At 45.7% G+C, this 17,379-nt stretch overlaps 1 protein-coding gene across 2 annotated transcripts in view; it reads right to left on the reverse strand.

Annotated features, from left to right (window-relative positions):
• Positions 1 to 17,379, reverse strand: part of SPOCK1 (SPARC (osteonectin), cwcv and kazal like domains proteoglycan 1) — a 513,210-nt gene that overhangs the window by 121,568 nt on the left and 374,263 nt on the right. For both annotated transcript variants that reach the window (XM_042935806.1, XM_042935812.1), the window contains one exon: positions 10,021 to 10,147. In XM_042935806.1, the coding sequence (XP_042791740.1) occupies positions 10,021 to 10,147 (127 nt within the window). The remainder of the gene's footprint in view (positions 1 to 10,020; positions 10,148 to 17,379) is intronic.

Raw genomic sequence — 17,379 nt, forward strand, 5'->3', positions numbered from 1 at the left:
TCTTAGACACAAGGTCTTCCCTGACGCTGAGGTCTGCTGTTCTGAGCATGTTCCCGGATGGAACCCAGCATCTCAGGAAAACCACCCTTGATGACAGGATGAGGCATTTCGGTCCCATGCAATCATATGTAAACATGCAAAACTGTTCCATTGGTTTCAGAAAGGGGAAAGTCCCAACAACTTGCTTTGGTAAAAGTGAGGGCATCATTAAAGCCATTCCTCTTGACAGGCAGTTATGGCATCAATTCATGGTCAACCCTAACCCACCTCATTCCCTCATGACATAAAGGTCCTAGTCCAAGGCTTAGATAACAAGACTCTACGAGCACTTCCCAAATCTGGGGCTCAAATGTTCTCTTGGAAAAGGTTGTGAAGAAGTCTGACTGTACTCACTAGAGCAGCATGCCAACAAAGAATATTTTGTTTGCTTTTTTTTTCTTAAAGAAAAAGAAAAGCAATATGATCATGAACTTAATTAAAGTTGTTGTGCAATGATTTAATTAGATTTATAGAACTGTGCAAATTCATCCTGGCCAGGGACCTTTCTGTCTTCTAAAGAAGGGTTGGCAGAGATCTCATGTGCTTTGCAATTTTACCTAATCCTTAATTTCATCTCCTGATGGGGTGAGGATGAACATAATTGTGTTCAGGTAATTGCTTTATCAAACGGTTTAATTGTGCATTCAACAGAACTGACAACAAGAAGGTTATTCTTCCTAATGTGTTTTTAACAAAAGCACTAACTAATTACATGGCATCCTATTCAGGGCATTTGAGAAGAAGAAATGAATACCTATTCTTCCAATCTTGGTTAAATGCATGTTTGCATATAGAACATAGAAATAAGTAGTGAAATAATTAGCTGAATTGCTTCCTTCTGCTGTAACTTCATAACTAATCTGCATGTTGAAGTAGTCTGTGTAAATTCAGTGGATGCATTTTCACCACGGACGGTGTTTGAACATCTGCGCTTCCCGAAAATGTCACAATAACCATTTTGCCTGAAAGTTTATCCTCAGGAGCCAAAAAGCCAGTGTTATCTTGGCATGTTCTAAGAAGAAATAAATGCTTCATATAACTGAGGACAGATGTGCCACATGATCAGAAGGAAGTATCAAAACATTAGGCCAAATGTTTGAAAAGAATTCTGAATTAAAATAATGCTGGATCTACTCTATTTTCGATGAACTCTCTCTTTAACCAGATAACTAACATTCTGGTATAGACTTGGCTTCTGTGCCCGTCTATGCCTGTCATTCATAGAAACACAGAATGCTTTAATATATCCTTACAGGCTCAAGCTAGTGTCATTTAGCTGAAGCCTTTAATGAGATTACTATATCTGACATTTTAAGAGGTGATTATGTAGCACACTGCCCTCCCAGTGTACTAGTAAATAATCTTGTCAGTCCAGTAAATAATCTTGCCCTCCCTCTCCTCCAGTAAAAAATACTACCCTTGATTATAGTGAATTGTAGGGAGGAAGAGGGTCATGTGGCATGGTATTTGATTAAGGGACAGACACAGGATTCTTCAGAAAGAGCCAGGTGGGATCCTTCCCTGGGGTTGAAGCATAGACACTGGTAAATTTCTCTTGAGCTTCTAGGCTGGGAGGAAATGAATCTGGGGCTGTCAAAATCCCTACTTTCTGCCAAGGGGAGAAAGCCTCTTTGCAGAATGAAGCCAAGCAGAGAGAGACAAAGAGAGACAGAAGGAAATGCAATGTCGACAGCACAGCATTTCCTCTTCTTTCTCTGAGCTCTGCCTACCCCAGTATACTTTCTAGCCTTATATGGCAATAAATCTTCATTTTGAGAGTAAGCTAAGTTTGAGTTATGTTTCTGTCACACGAAATCAAAAGCATCCTGATGACACAGCTGGTATTTTACATTACTTTTCAGATGGCTCTGCACTTAGGAAAGTAAAGACTGATGTGAGAGGTGGACCCGTGTTCTAGTATCTGCCCTCCTGCTTACGAGCTATGTTGCCCTTGGAAACGTTGCAGGGCTTCGATGTACTCGTCATTAATTTGGGACTAATAAAAGTATTACCTCATAGGTCTGTTGTAGGAATTAGATGGAAAGCTAGAGGAAATACAATACGATGGCACTCAGCACAAGGTCAGAGTACCTATTGCTATGTATTAATTACTAAATTAGTAATTAAGTGCTATTGTTTCGATGTTGTTCTTGTCATTACTGTGATTTAAAATATTACTACAACAGAGACTGACAGGTAACCCCAATATCCACGCTATTCCTCTAATTATGTGAATCTCAAATTTTAGCTAGGCATATAGCCGTCCGCAATAAAAACTACATTTCACAGACTCCTTCGCAGCGTCATGGAGCCTTGTGATTAAGCTGTGTCCAAGACGATGTGAGCAGAAGTGACACTGGTGACTTCTGGATTGTGCCTCCTTCCTTTTCTCCTTCCTTCTGGCTGGGCACAGCAGCCACCTTGGACCCAGGCGCGGAAGCTCAACAACTACATTGGCTGAGAAAGACAGGACGATGAGCTGAAAGGACGCTGGTCAGTGACCCTGCCTGGGCTGCTTGCCTTTGGGATGTTTGCATGAGAGAGAAATAGAACTACCTCTGTTTAAGCCTCTGTTTCATTTGGATTTTTGTTGGAGCAGCCAGAACGTACATCCTAACTAACACCCAATCAGTATTTTACATATTATTTGTACTTGCTCCTTCCAAAACCCCATGAAGGAGAAAAGGGAAGAATAACAAGCCTAGGGCAAGACTTCTATTTAACCCAAGAGTCGAGGGTTTTTGCACCCTGAATTCCAGCTCTCAGTCTAAATGATATTTGGCTACTCCTGATGGAGGAAAGGAGGTTGAAAATGAACAAGACCTGAGTGGAAAAGCAAAGTTGGGCCACCTGTGATGGGATGTGAGTCCCCAAATCTCAGAAGGTTTAACATATAAAACTGCTTAAAGTTGGTTAGATCCACGGAGTATACCTGCAAAGTCATAAACCCTGTTTTGCTGGCTTTTCCTAAGCAACAGAAAATCAAAATAACAAAACCTACCACATGCCTCCCTCCCCAGATCACTGGTGTCCACGTGGTCCACGGGTGCACTGCTGCTTTCTCCCCCTGCTACCTAGAGCACAAGGGGATGGCGTCGGGATTGTTCCTATTTCTTGACCCTCCACAGGGCTGCCAGATGGGCACATCCAATGGCTTCCCTAATTGCCGTTAGTCCTCTCATCCTTGGGCCATTACCACTGCCACCGTGTTCCAATCCCCTGATGCACAAAACATAGAAACGCAAGCCCTCCACCTTTTGCTTCCCATCACGTGATGTTCTGGTTAGCCAGAAGCAATGCCCTCACCAAGGAGACACTTGCAAGTGAAGACAACTCCCACCCAGCGGGTTCTATGGCAGCAGGGTTATCCAAAAATATCCCCCAAAATATGGACACCCTCCATTCTGTTGAAAAGCAAAGAAGAGGAGCTATACATAAAAATGTCCCATGCCGGTCACAGTCACAGGGCCACAAAAGCCTGGGGGAGACTGGGAAGAGACACTAAGTTTAATGCTATCTTGCAAAGTCTTACAACCTCCACCCTGGATTGCTCTCACCCTTCAGAACAGTCTGTGCATAGGAAATGCCGGCCAACCGAGACTCTATTTGCCAAAAACTTCAAACGTGACCTTTACTTGGTAGCAATTGTTGGAAACTATTAAGATGACTCTGAAAATAATATAATCCGCAGCGACAATATGTTGAAAGAAATGCCAACCCTGTAAAGCAAGCTCTCTCTCGCCGTCCCTTGCGAGCGCACATTCAGAACAGAAGAGAAACGTTTTCCTCCACAGCAGCTCTTGACTCTGCATCTCTCTTCTGTGTCTAGACATAAATGAGCCATTTGCTAATTGTTTAACAGTGATTAAGGAAGTAAACGTTCTGGAGAGGGGGGTGGGAGCAGAAGGGTGTCTGACTGCTTGTTTTCCAATTACCAACAGTCAGGTTCATGGGGGAGAACAGAGTTGGCTCTCAGGGCCACCCAGTTTCATTCGGGGAGCCTTCTCCTCAAGGTCAGGCCAAGGACCAGTGGCTTCTGGTGGGGACATGAGCAGTCCTAGCACTGACATCTGAGCTTTGGTCAGATGGGTCCAGACTGAGGGGACTCCACGAAGTCCTATTAAAAGAGGCCTGCCTACCAGAAACAGGACGTGCAGCAATGGGGCCCTCCTCCCTTCTGAGCTGCCAGGAACCTCAGAGCCACTACATTTTCCCAAACAGCTCTCCCCTCCAGAGGGAGGAAAGCTGAGCTTGCCCACTTGAAGCCCAGGCTGCCGGACTGTGGTCAGCAGTGGCTGTGCCCCTCTGCACACAGGCAAAATTAAAAGTTGGCAGGCAGGACCCCAATAAGCTCTCATCTTTCCACATGGATGCCAGGAGAAGAAGCAAAGGGGTTCACAGATGACGGGTTCCCAGCTGGCCCAGGCTGACTCCACGAAGCTGTTGGCAGGAGGATTTCCAAGTCTCATCAGGACTAGGATGGTGAAGAAGGCCTTTGGCCGAGCTCAGAGCTGAAATGACTCCCTTGTGTCTGAAATTCACATGGTCACTGAGACAAATTCTGACTCCCTGAACGCCTCTGTCGACTGTTTTCTGCCCATCTCTGCAACCATTATACACTTCCGGGCCTCACTCATACCAGCAGTCTCCTCGTGGCTACCCTGCCTCCAGTCCTGCCCCCAACCATGTCTACTTAGTAGCCAGTGCAAGTGAATTCAAAACCAGAAACCCTTAATAGGATCCCTAGTGCTGTTAGGGCAAAGTCCAGCCCCCTCCCATGGCCTTCAAAGTCCCTACAGAAATGGCCCCTTATTACTTTTCCAGCCTCATTTCTGCAGCTAGTTAACTCCCTGTCCCCAGATCACATGTGACCAGCCATACCAATGGTCACAAGCTCCTTCAAGGGGACATGCTGTCCTTCATCTTACTCTTCAACCCACTCTCTCCTCAGATGGATGTGCTGTGCTCCATGCCACTTTGGCTCTGGTTGATTCCTTCCAGCCTTAAGATCTCCACGGAATCATCACTTCCTCTACCAAAACCATTCACACCTCCCAACTGATGGTGGTAGCCCTGCTTTGTGTCCTGCAGCACTCAATGCCCTTCATCTGAATATCTGTTCTGATAAAGGGAGATTGCTTTTCAATTTGCCTACCTTTAAGTCCCATGAAAAGTGAGGCTTTGTCTGCTTTGCCTTTTGTCATAGCCACAGCAAGTAGGACAACGCACGATACACGGTAAGGAAGAAAATAAAAATTTACGGAGTTTCTGGACTGGTTCAGTTTTTCTGGCCAGGATAACAGGACATCAAGAGTAGTAAGATGACTAGGGCGATCCTCACTGCCTCAAACCCAAGTCAAGGGGCAGGGTCTACATCATACTTTCAAAGCAGCTGCAGGGTTGGCCTTCAATTGATCTATCCCCACCGGTGGTTTTTTATTCCTTCTCTTTTATGGATACAGAGTATGAATAAACATTTATTGCCATGCTACACCTTATATCCTTTCAGCTCAAGACTTGGTGCGTTTTTGTCCACTTTACCTTTGGTCACAAAACTCTGAGTTGGTTGCTGATGCCAGGTCACTAGGAGCTCTGCCAAGACAGGAGCTTCTAAGCACTTCCCTCAAGTTCTAGGATCCTCACACTGTTCTGGGTATAGAAGCAGGAGAGTTTATGTGATATCACCTGAAGACAACTACCCAGCATCCAGAACAGAGCTGATATACAGGCTCCTTCTTCCTCCTGCTCCTGACAGTGTGCCCCACAGCCTTCAGATCCATCCCAAAGAGAGCAAACGCCTCCCCCTGGAGGACTGTCATCATTTCTTATGGGGTGGGGGTTTCCCTGATGATGATGGGGACAAGGGCTGCAAGATGTTTGCCAACACTTATTTTTGTGAATTTGACTTACGATATCAAATCCTTCCTATTAATCATGCTTCAGGGTCTCATCAGTTCTTGTTTTCTGAACCCAATGACTACCCACCCCCCCCCCCCCCGCAAAAGGTGGCAACTCTGAGGGATGGAGTTCATGAATAGTTAACTCATTCACTCTTATTAACTGACCATCTACTTGTGGTCCCCCAACAGCTTTGTCTATAGGACTAAAATGTCCTCTTAAACCTCCATGAAAAGGTGGTCATGTATTTGGGGGCAATTATTAAAACACTTCTAGTAGTAAACCACCCGACTGAAATATCCCCTTGGAAGGATGCCTCACTGAATGGGTTTTAAAAGTATCCGTGGGCTCAGAGATCTAGAACAGTCAACACACAGTTACTGACTGACTACCATGTGATCTGTTTCTTTAGGGAAAAGATGTCACCTCTCTAGAAGTTCATATAAGGTAGAAAAGTAGGAGACTAATGTCAAAGACTAATACCTACACCATTTTCCATACCAATGTTACCCCTCCCTGACTCCCTTCCTTTTTTTAACTTCAAATAGAAGTGGGTGATTGTAGGGGGCAACTGGGAGGCTCGGTTGGTTAAGCACCTGATTCTTGGTTGTGGCTCAGGTCATGATCTCACGGTTTGTGGGTTCGAACCCCACATCAGGCTCTACACTAACAGTGTGGAGCCTGCTTGGGATTGTCTCTCTTCCTCTCTCTCTGCCCCTCTCCTGCTCATCCTCTCTCTCGCTCTCAAAATAAATAAATAAACTTAAATTTATAAAAAGAAGTGGGTGATTATAGATATCAAGGCAGGAAACCTTGGGTGTCAAACTCTGCCACTGTCCTTGGCTCTGTGGGCCTCAGTATACCGCATATGGAGAATGGGGAAAAGGATACTACAGTTTCTAATAAGAATGCTTTAGGTCTCTTTGTTTGCTTTAGGAATAGATAGCTGAGCAGGTCTGGGAAACTGAGGGCTGTGTTTAAGCTGGGGCTGCAATTCCAGGACACTGGACCAAGAGCAGGCTGAGGCCAGTGAAAGCTTTGAGGGCCCAGCAGTATCCGGAAGGCACTCTTTTTTTGAAGAATCAGGAGTCATTGCAAAGGACTCTTCCAAATCCCGTCCTGCCTCTTAGACAAGCGATTTATCAGTATCGGTGGCTAGGCAGCCTTCTACAACAAAAGGCAACTTTCCTGCCCGGACTGCAGGGGGGCCAAAACCAGCAAGCATTTCCAGAGACATTCCCGGGGCAACTGACAGCACTTCAAGCCACGGCTGACAGGTTACTACTGCTCCTTGTAGCTCGGGGGTCATGGGGAGCTGGCATTTGAAGCTCCTTTTGCAAATGAGAGGCAGAGGTGAGATGGCAGGTTTTTGCTGGAGTTTGATGTGCAATATGCCACTTGCCCCAACAGCCCCGATCCTCCACTGACATTTCGTGGCCCATCTCCAATCTCAGGCTTGAGGATCAGACAGTTTATTCCAGAGCTGGAGGGAATCATTTGAACCACACAAACTAGATCTTCACAAAGACAGAATCATTTTCAGGAGCCTCTGACTCTCTGCCAGAGCCCCGGGCTGGGTGTTTAGCTAAGCAATTTGGCCCAGGGTGGGGACAGCTTATTTTTCTTAATCACTAAGCTCTCTGAAATCCAACCCCTCAAATCCCAGATGGGTTACAAACACCAGCCTCTTGCTATTCCTTCTTAGCCAGAGTCCTTGGAGGCTCCCCTCCTGCCCATGACACTCAATGAGCACCCGGTATGCACTGCGTTCTGTCCTTGGTGAAGGTGGTGACAGGCACCGCTTCTGAGTCTAGAGCCTGACATTCTTAAGGCAGACACAGAGAAGAAGGCGGTTATAGTAACCAGCGTCCCCCAAGCCCGGCCTTGCTGGACCATCGGCTCACCTTCCAGCTTTGGCTACAGGTCTCCTCTTGGACTGCTCTCTCACCCTCCCGCCCCCCTCTCCCCTCACTGTGACAGTCACACAGGCATCTTTTTCTTCTTTAAACACACCAGCCTGCCTTGGAGCCTTGGTCTATGCGATTTTCTCCATTTAGAACATACATTCTACCCTCCACTCTCCATTTAAAGGACACCTCCTCAGAAAGGCCTTCCCTTACCATCCCTTACAAATCAAGCCTCCCTCTCTCTCTCTCTCCCTCTCCCTCTCGCTCCCCCTCCCCCTCTGTGAAATGACATATGTATTTGTTTGGTTATTTATTTCTGTCTCCCCTACCAGACTGTAACCTCCAAGTGAGCTGGAATGGTGTCTGTCCCGTTGCCCACCGCCACGTCCTGCGCAGGGCCTAGAACAACTAGCAGTGTTCAAAACGTAGGTGGTGAACAAGTGCACGAGTGAGCTTTTCTTTAAGAAATGACTATGGGAGTAGGAAGGCAGCTGACTCTGGAAGGCTTTGCTAGTAACTAGAGTGGGTCTGGGTTTAGTTTTAGTGGCAAGAGGAAAGCTGCCCAATCGTTTTAAGAGGGCGAGACGCACAAACAGGCCTTTATTACAGAATCATCCCCACCTCTCTGTCATGCAGAAATGGACTTTGGAGGCAAGGCAAAAGCAGACTGGAGGTAAAAAGATGTATTAGGAGATGTCTATAAAAACTGAAGTCTTCACTACCTAGTGTGGTCCACTGACCACCAGCATGGACATCTCTTGGGAAGTTGTTAGAAATGCAGATCTCAGGCCCCGCACAAGACTTCCTATATCACAACCAGCTCCAGACAACCCTTCACATACTGAGAATCTGGGCTTTGGGTGGAAGACAGTCCTGGCCTGATCTGCCTTTGGGGAGTGGGAGATAGGACTGATTCATCAGTGCCCCCCCACCAACACCCCACCAAAATCCACAACTGTAGACATGTGCAGGGTGCCAGAAGCAAGCCCTGTGACTACAAACTATCTCAAACTGATTCCATCAGAGGTCAGGGACAGTAGGGGAAGGGGCAAGGGTAGGTATGCTGAGCCAAGTGGGCTCTTTAACCAGGATGTACTGACTGTGACCCTGGGCAGAAAAGCTCTAATTCCCAGGGCAAGTCTGAGGTTGAGGATGTAAGGATTCTTGACTCTGGCTGTGAAGATGGGTGAACTTTTTGTATTCCCACAGTAAGTTTCCCGAGCATCTGGCACAGAGTGTGGCACATAAAAAGGGCCCAAATGATACTTGTTGAAAGAACAAACAAGCCGTCAAATAGTAAGGATGATATCGAGGTCCTAAAGCAGATTACATGGACCTGCATATAAGCAAGACCTACCTTCTGGCTTCCTGTTTAGCTATGCATATTCCCTTTAGTTAGAAAAATGTGAGAATCTAAAAGAATAAAACTCTGCTTTCAGCGAACGAAAAATATATGGTCTGTGCAAAGAGAATCCGCAGGAACGCACGGCATTGCCTCGCAATAACCCAAATCAGCTTCTGGGGACAGTAGGCAATGAGGGCCCTCACAGGCCTGGGGGGATCTCCACAAGGGTAGATGGTGAGGGGATCACAGGAACAGAAGCTGTCAGCTGTGTGTGCAGAGGGCGAGGGACCGAGAGGGATCTAGCAGAAAGGCCCAAGCTCAAGAGTTGTAGGCGGTGTGGCCACAAGTGCCCAAGGTGTGGGTGACAGTCACTCTCTTTAGACCCAGAATCCATCCCCAAGTGAGCCTCATACAGACAACAGGAGGAGAGAGAAAAGGGCTGGAGCTCCAGCTGCAGGAGATGGGCAGACAGGAGCTACAGCAAACTCCAGAGACACCCATCAGCTGAGCTCTATGACTCACATCTTTGGAACAGCTTGCTACCTCACCTTCTCCAGGAAGCCTGCCTAGACTGACTTCAGGATCACAGGCCATTCTCACAATGATCCTTTTCCCATAGTTCTTGATCACTCCAGTTACATGGGAGGTAGGTAACATTTTTATCTGGTCTCTTTGGCTCGAGAGTTTATTCACATGGCAGCTTCTTGAGGGCAAGGCCCAAAGCCCAATAAAACTAGGGATTCACAGGCCTTACTTTTGGCACACAGACTTGTCAGAACAGGCAGGCGTGGGATATTCTGGATGACAGAAAAGACAACAGAGATGACTGACCTTGGAAGTGTAGGTGTGGCCATCAGAGCCGCAGACCATGGCTGACTGTGCGGCGGGGCAGGGCTTGCACTTCACCAAATTCGAAGGTCCAACCCAGTGTTTGTGGGCCACGTTTCCCTTCTTTTGCCTAAGGATGGAAAAAGAGGGGATAAATTCACTGAAGATCCGGTTCCCATGGGTCTCACTTGCAAGGTACCCGGACAAAGGCCAACCGAATAAACGAAAGCGGTGGTCAAACAGTCCGGCACAACCTGGAGGCCTTTGCTGGTGTTCCCGTTTGAACCAACGTGCTGACAAGGGCAAGAGATTCTGTTCCAAAAGCCCAGGTTCAACCCACCAGACATACCAAGGACAACAATGTGGCCATTAAAAATAATGGAAAACATGACTTGGTTACATGAAAAGACATTCACAACACATTGAAAGAAACAAAGAGGGAGTGGCCCCATTAGCTCACTGAGACCCCAGTACAGCGTGTGGCACATCATGGATGACCCAGAAACAGCACCCCAGAGCTTCACAGTCCTCCGGGGCTGATGGAGAGCCTTCCCAGCTGGGTAACACACAGACAAGTCAGAGAGCAGTTTAGATAGAAACACATCTCCAAACGCAAGCAAATGACTTTATCGCAGCAGTGGAAAACGATCTCTGGATACATTTTGAAGCAATTTTGGTCCAGCTTCCAATTTGCCATTCTATAGAGGCTCTGATGTGATGTCACTTTCAACTGCTAAAATAATCAGAATTCTACTCTTCCATTCTGGCTCTGGTTTCCTCCATCCTAACCTGTGTCATAATGATAAATGGTGCTATTAGGATGGCTTATGTCCACGGAAGGAACCCCATCCCTGAATCATAAACCACTGAAAGAAAGGCCTGCAGTGATTAACTCCTTTCCCCCCATGGTCTCTACTGTCCTAGCAAACTGCTGGGAGTAACTCTCATGCCTACATGGCGAGTTCTAGGGGGAGGATAAGTGACTGTGGATGGACCATCCATCAGGTGATTATGGTGTCCTTCAAGTGCTTTGCCTTTGGAAGTCTTGCCTGGAGGCTAACATTTGGGCCCTGGAGTCAGAAAACATAAGTGCAAATCTCAGCTCTGCCACTAGCTCACTGTGTGATCTTGGCAGGACATTTAACCCTGGAACTGTAAGTCTGTCTCAGTTTCCTCATCTATACAATGGAGGAAAATAGAATCTACTTCAAGCCGGTGCTATGAAGATTAAATGAGGTGATGTACATACTCAGTATAACGCCTAAAAAAACACAAAGCAAGAAAAAAGGCAGCTATCACTATAATTCTTATTTGCCCCAATAACAAATGGGTGTGTAGAGGATGAAATTACCAATGCCTTAGAAATGTGACTTCATTCTAAGGCCCTAGGGTTAATCCCCTGGGAGAACTCATGTGGCCACGGAAGAAAATCCTTTCAATCAGGCATGGAATAAATCTCCAGCTCATTACGAATTTGGGTTTGGGGTGTGAGGTAATCCACACTCTTTCGAATGAAGGAAAGTGACCTAGGAAAAGCACCCACCAACTTGGTTCTTATTCAATCACAGACCTTCCCTAGCAATTTGGGGGAGACTGTAAAAGGAGGAAGGTCTGTTTGAGAAATTACCTTTGAGGTTGACCAGGTACCTGCAGCCAAACCCTTGAGGCCATCAGGGATCCCAGGCTGGATGGGCCACAAGGCTGGTCCTGTCTGACCAATAAACTGAAGAAGGAGGTCCTATAGGGATGCTATAAGATCACCTAGTCCAGTTTACTCATGTTACTAATGATGGGAAGTGAAGCCCAAGTTGGGTAAGAGCCTTGCCCAAAGTCGGGAAGATAACTGGTGGCCAGGCCTATGATGACGTTCGTACAGCTGCACAGTGGCCAAGGATGAATCTCTTCTTCAGCCCAGGCCAGCCATGTAGATCACGAACTTGAAATTTCTTTGGGGGCACCTATGTGTTTGTCACTTGTGGTCCTCTCTCCAATGCCTCCCTGCTTCTGTAGCAGGCACCTACCTTGTCCTTGCCTCTCTGTCTGGAAAAAAAAAATTGCATTTCTAATTCACATGGACATGATTACCTATTACCCTTTGCCAAACATACTTTACTCATTCAAGGTTTGTTCTGGACTTGAGAGAAAGGGATGATGGCTGATGGGACTCCACGTAGCGGACAAGCAGGCTGTCAGCACGGGGTTAACGTGAGAGCCCATGAGTCCTTCAGCAGAACACCACACATTTATCATCATTCACACAGCAGACTGTCTGACACTGATGAAGAATCAACAAATATACGCAGCAGTTCTGGCATCTGGCAGGCCCTCTCCTGGGCTGGTCCCCAGTGTGCATGCCCACTGCTGAAACAATTCTTGTGATGAGTTCCCAGAAAGGGGCTATAAAATCCAAAGAGCAGGCAGCTTTGCTGGAGCAGACATCACCACGTGCGATGATGCCACAGAGGAAAGGAGCTGATCCAAAGGGAGAGGAGGGAGAAGTAAATGCGGAGCTGAGCCAATGGCTTTGAGAAAAAGATGGAATCATGTACTATCAGTTAATGACAGATCATGCCTGGTGGACCTGAACTTCACCATTAAACCAAGCTCACTGTGGGGACACAAAGAGATAGGGCTGGCTTGTGCTTACCAGCAGGCCTGGTGCAGCATGAGTGCTCCATATATGCCTGTGGGGTGACGGGGTGGGTCTCTATGTGCCGACCAATGCCATGGTTTCTTAGAAGTTAATCACAAAATAGCAGACTGTCAGAACCACAAAACACCTTAAAACTAATCTAGTCTAAGAACTCTAATTTATAAATGAGGAATTAGACACAGACGGGCAATGACTTGGCCAGTATGACACAGAAATACAGCAAAGCTACCTCACATACACTTGTTGGAACAAGGCTATCCTGGAAATGACTAAATACTGCTCTGGAACCATTTAAATTCTTATTTTGGCATCTTTTGTTTCATCATTAGGCTCAGTTTTATAAATAAAGCTTCTCTGAAACATTGTCCCTGGCTCTACACCTGCAAAGGAGCAAGCTGAACACACCCAACGTCTGGCGGTCATCGAGGTACCATGTTTGACCTCTCCGAGGATGCCTCAGGGACTAGAGCCCAACCCGACCTAAATTTTCACAGTTCCAATGAAACAAGAATACCTGTTATATCAGAGCAAACTCGGATGTTCTTTACCTCCCTGGGACTCCAGTGGAAATGGCACCCAAACCTCTGGTCTGCATCCAGAGACCATATTATATGAAGTTATAGGCAAGTATATGTGAACCCATGGAGGCATAACTTCCCTGGCTGTTGTGTATATTTCAACCCCCACAATTCAGTAAAGACTCTAAAAATTAACCATCCCAGCCGATGCAGGGGACCAACTCTTCTGACTTTAACATATTTTACTTTTTGAGTCAAAGAATGAAATCCTACGAAGTGTCTTGAAGGCATTGCTATACCCACTGTCATAGACATTTATTACCTGGGGTGACACAAGCAATTTAATCTGGAAAGCAGGTCCTACCAGCCTTTCAAGTGGCCACGAAGCCCTAATTCCATCCTGGCCTAGCTGGTGCTAGGGACAGCCACACTTCCTACCCTACTGACAGCACCACAAAGAAAATCCCAACCTACAAGCACCCTATGAAGGAGAGAAGACAGACAACTGGAAGGTCACAGGCATTTCTTATTTTCTTGTGCTTAACTATTTATTATTAGTCTTTTTTTTAAGATTACCAAAATTCCCAGCATTTATGTTTCTGAAGCAGTGATTCTTAAGTACAAATCTGATGATGTGACCCCTATACTTAGAACCTCTATCTTTGCCTCACCTCCTAGAGCACAGTCTGATTTCCTAGTTTTTGGTATTAAACTGACTGAGCCTACCTTTACAGGGTCAATATCTGCTTTTCTCCCCTCTCCAATACATACACACCCCCCTACACACACAGGTACACATGGACCACTACCACCAAGTATTTTTGTTCCAACCCCCCTCTACTGTTTCCCAGAGCCCACCAAGGATCTTCGTGTCCCTGGACCAGCATGTGGGCTTTTTCTCAGTCTGACACGTCTTCTTTACAAACCCACACTTCTCCCCTCCATCCTCTCTGCCTCCATAAGGCTTTCTTCAAGGCCCCACCCAATACTCCTCTCCCCCAGGAAGTCTTGTAGGGCTGCACGCCCATGACACCATGGTCCTGTGAACATGTCTGCTCAGGCTCCTGACTAGTATCTAAGGGAGAACATTGCTTCAACTTAACCAAATTATTATAGTTATTCTGACAGAATATGGGGTATGCTCAGGCTAAAAGCCTTGGAGCCCATCCTGGACATCTCCCTTTTCTGCCCTCACCACTTTCCCCCATCATTCAGTCCTACTGATCCAACAGCAGCCAGCCATATGAGCCTCTTACAGGTTTCTTTCATGTGCCATGCAAATTCAAGTCTATATGCCTGGGCAAATGCTTTTTGCCTGCATGGCACATGTCTGCCCCTCGTTCAAGGTTCAAATCAACTACCTTTCATGAAGTATCTCCTGATCCTGTGAGTTCTACCTCAAGCAGAATCGACCATGACATCATCTGTTCCAACATTACACCTTGTTCAGATGCAACTGTGACATTCACTATAGCATAAGTCTCTCTTTTTAAGTCTCTCTTCCTCAATATACTATGCACTCCTCAAGGGTAGTGACTGAGTCTCATCATTTTTATGCTCCTGGGTTGGAAACATGGGCAACCCCCAACACATGACTTTTTTCAGTGAAGTAAGTGAATTTATTAATCTGGACCTTTAGAACTTTCTCCTTTAATATCTGGACATTATCACTAATGAGAACACAAACATATGATGTGGTTTTAAACAACAAGAATTCAACAGACTTAGTCTTCCTAAGTCAGGGGTGCCTGGGTGGCCCAGATGGCTAAGCATCCAATTCTTGATTTCAGCTCAGGTCATGATTTCACAGTTCTTTAGTTCAAACCCCATGATGGGCTCTGTGCTATCAGTGCAGAGCCTGCTTGGGACTCTCTGTCTCCCTTTCTCTCTCTGTCTCCCACCTGCATGTGCTCTCTCTCTCTCTCTCTCTCTCTCTCTCTCTGTTGAAAAATAAATAAACTTTTTAAAAAAGAAACTAGACCACTTTCTTACACCATTCACAAAAATAAACTCAAAATGGATAACGGACCTGAATGTGAGACAGGAAACCATCAAAACCCTAGAGGAGAAAGCAGGAAAAAACCTCTCTGACCTTAGCTGCAGCAATTTCTACTTGACACATCATCTCCAAAGGGAAGGGAATTAAAAGCAAAAATGAACTATTGGGGCCTCATGAAGATAAAAGTCTTCTGCATTGCAAAGGAAACAATCAACAAAACTAAAAGGCAACTGACGGAATGGGAAAAATTATTTGCAAATGACATATCAGACAAAGGGCTAGTATCCAAAATCTATAAAGAGCTCACCAAACTCCACACCTGAAAAACAAATAGTCCAGTGAAGAAATGGGCAGAAGACATGAATAGACACTTCTCTAAAGAAGACATCCAGATGGCCAACAGGCACATGAAAACGATGCTCAACGTCACTCCTCACCAGGGAAATACAAATCAAAACCACACTGAGATATCACCTCACGCTGGTCAGAATGGCTAAAATGAACAAATCACGAGACTATAGATGCTGGCAAGGATGTGGAGAAACGGGAACTCTCTTGCACTGTTGGTGGGAATGCAAACTGGTGCAGTTGCTCTGGAAAACAGTGTGGAGGTTCCTCGAAAAATTAAAAATAGATCTACCCTATGACCCAGCAATAGCACTGCTAGGAATTTACCCAAGGGATACAGGAGTGCTGATGCACAGGGGCACTTGTACCCCAATGTTGTTGGCAGCACTTTCAACAATAGCCAAATTATGGAAAGAGCCTAAAAGTCTGTCAACTGATGAATGGATAAAGAAATTGTGGGGGCGCCTGGGTGGCTCAGTTGGTTAAGCGTCCGACTTCAGCTCAGGTCATGATCTCACAGCTTGTGAGTTTGAGCCCCGCGTCGGGCTCTGTGCTGACAGCCCAGAGCCTGGAGCCTCTTCAGATTCTGTGCCTTTCTCTCTCTCTCTGTCCCTTCCCCGCTCACACTCTGTGTCTCTCAAATAAATAAACATTAAAAAATTTTTTTTTTTAATAAAAAAAAAGAAACTGTGGTTTATATACACAATGGAATACTACGTGGCAATGAGAAAGAATGAAATATGGCCTTTTGTAGCAACGTGGATGGGACTGGAGAGTGTTATACTAAGTGAAATAAGTCAGGCAAACAACGACAGATACCATATGTTTCCATTCATATGTGGATCCTGAGAAACTTAACAGAAGACCGTGGGGGAGGGGAAGGAAAAAAAATGGTTAGAGAGGGAGGGAGCCAAACCATGAGAGAGTCTTAAAACCTGAGAACAAACTGAGGGTTGATGGGGGGTGGGAGGGAGGGGAGGGTGGGTGATGGGTAGTGAGGAGGGCACCTTTTGGGATGAGCACTGGGTGTTGTATGGAAACCAATTTGACAATAAATTTCATATTAAAAAAAAAGAAACCCTAAGTCCAACTTGAAAAGCAAAAATTTCTAAAGACAACTACGAAGTGGGTGGTTATAACCACGGGTTAACACCCACACGAAGAGGATGTGTATATAAACCACAACCCTCCTATGCATCTCAGGGCTGAAAGACCTTCTGTATTCCAGAGATCAGACCACTTCTCAGGCTGGGTAAGGATCCTTATGTAGCGCTTCCAAATTCCCAAGAGATATTAATTTTTAGGACTTAGGAGTGAATGAGAAATATGAATTCTCAGGAATCCTCAACTATTCCTGGAAGCATAAGTTTTTCTACATTCTTCACAATCTTTTATTCACATGTTTTTTAAACAAATAGGAAATGTTAAGTTTAGTACTGTTTATCAAGCAATGTAGCCTGAAGTGAAAATTCAAACAGTGGAAATCATCAGCAAACATTATCGGGCAGTACTCAAATGATGGCAAAGCTCATGTTGATAGTCTCAATTTCAAGACTTACTTTGCTCCAAAACTATTTTTTTGAACACCACTCAGAGGACTTCTCTCAAGTATAGTATGCAAATACATTTATTAGTATTCCTATTATTTACAAGAGCAACTCACACCCTTTCAAGAGGGCAGCAGCTACCAGCAAGACTGACCAGACTGTCACTGCTCTTGCCAACGTGTCCCTGTCCTAGTTCTTAGAAATGTCAACCTTAACCTTCAAGTCCACACACCAAGGATTTCCTGCTCTTGCTTCCCACTGGACCCTGCCACTCCTTGTGCAGATATCCCTACCCTC

Source organism: Panthera leo, chromosome A1 (assembly GCF_018350215.1).
Source record: "Panthera leo isolate Ple1 chromosome A1, P.leo_Ple1_pat1.1, whole genome shotgun sequence".
NCBI classification, from domain to species: domain Eukaryota; kingdom Metazoa; phylum Chordata; class Mammalia; order Carnivora; family Felidae; genus Panthera; species Panthera leo.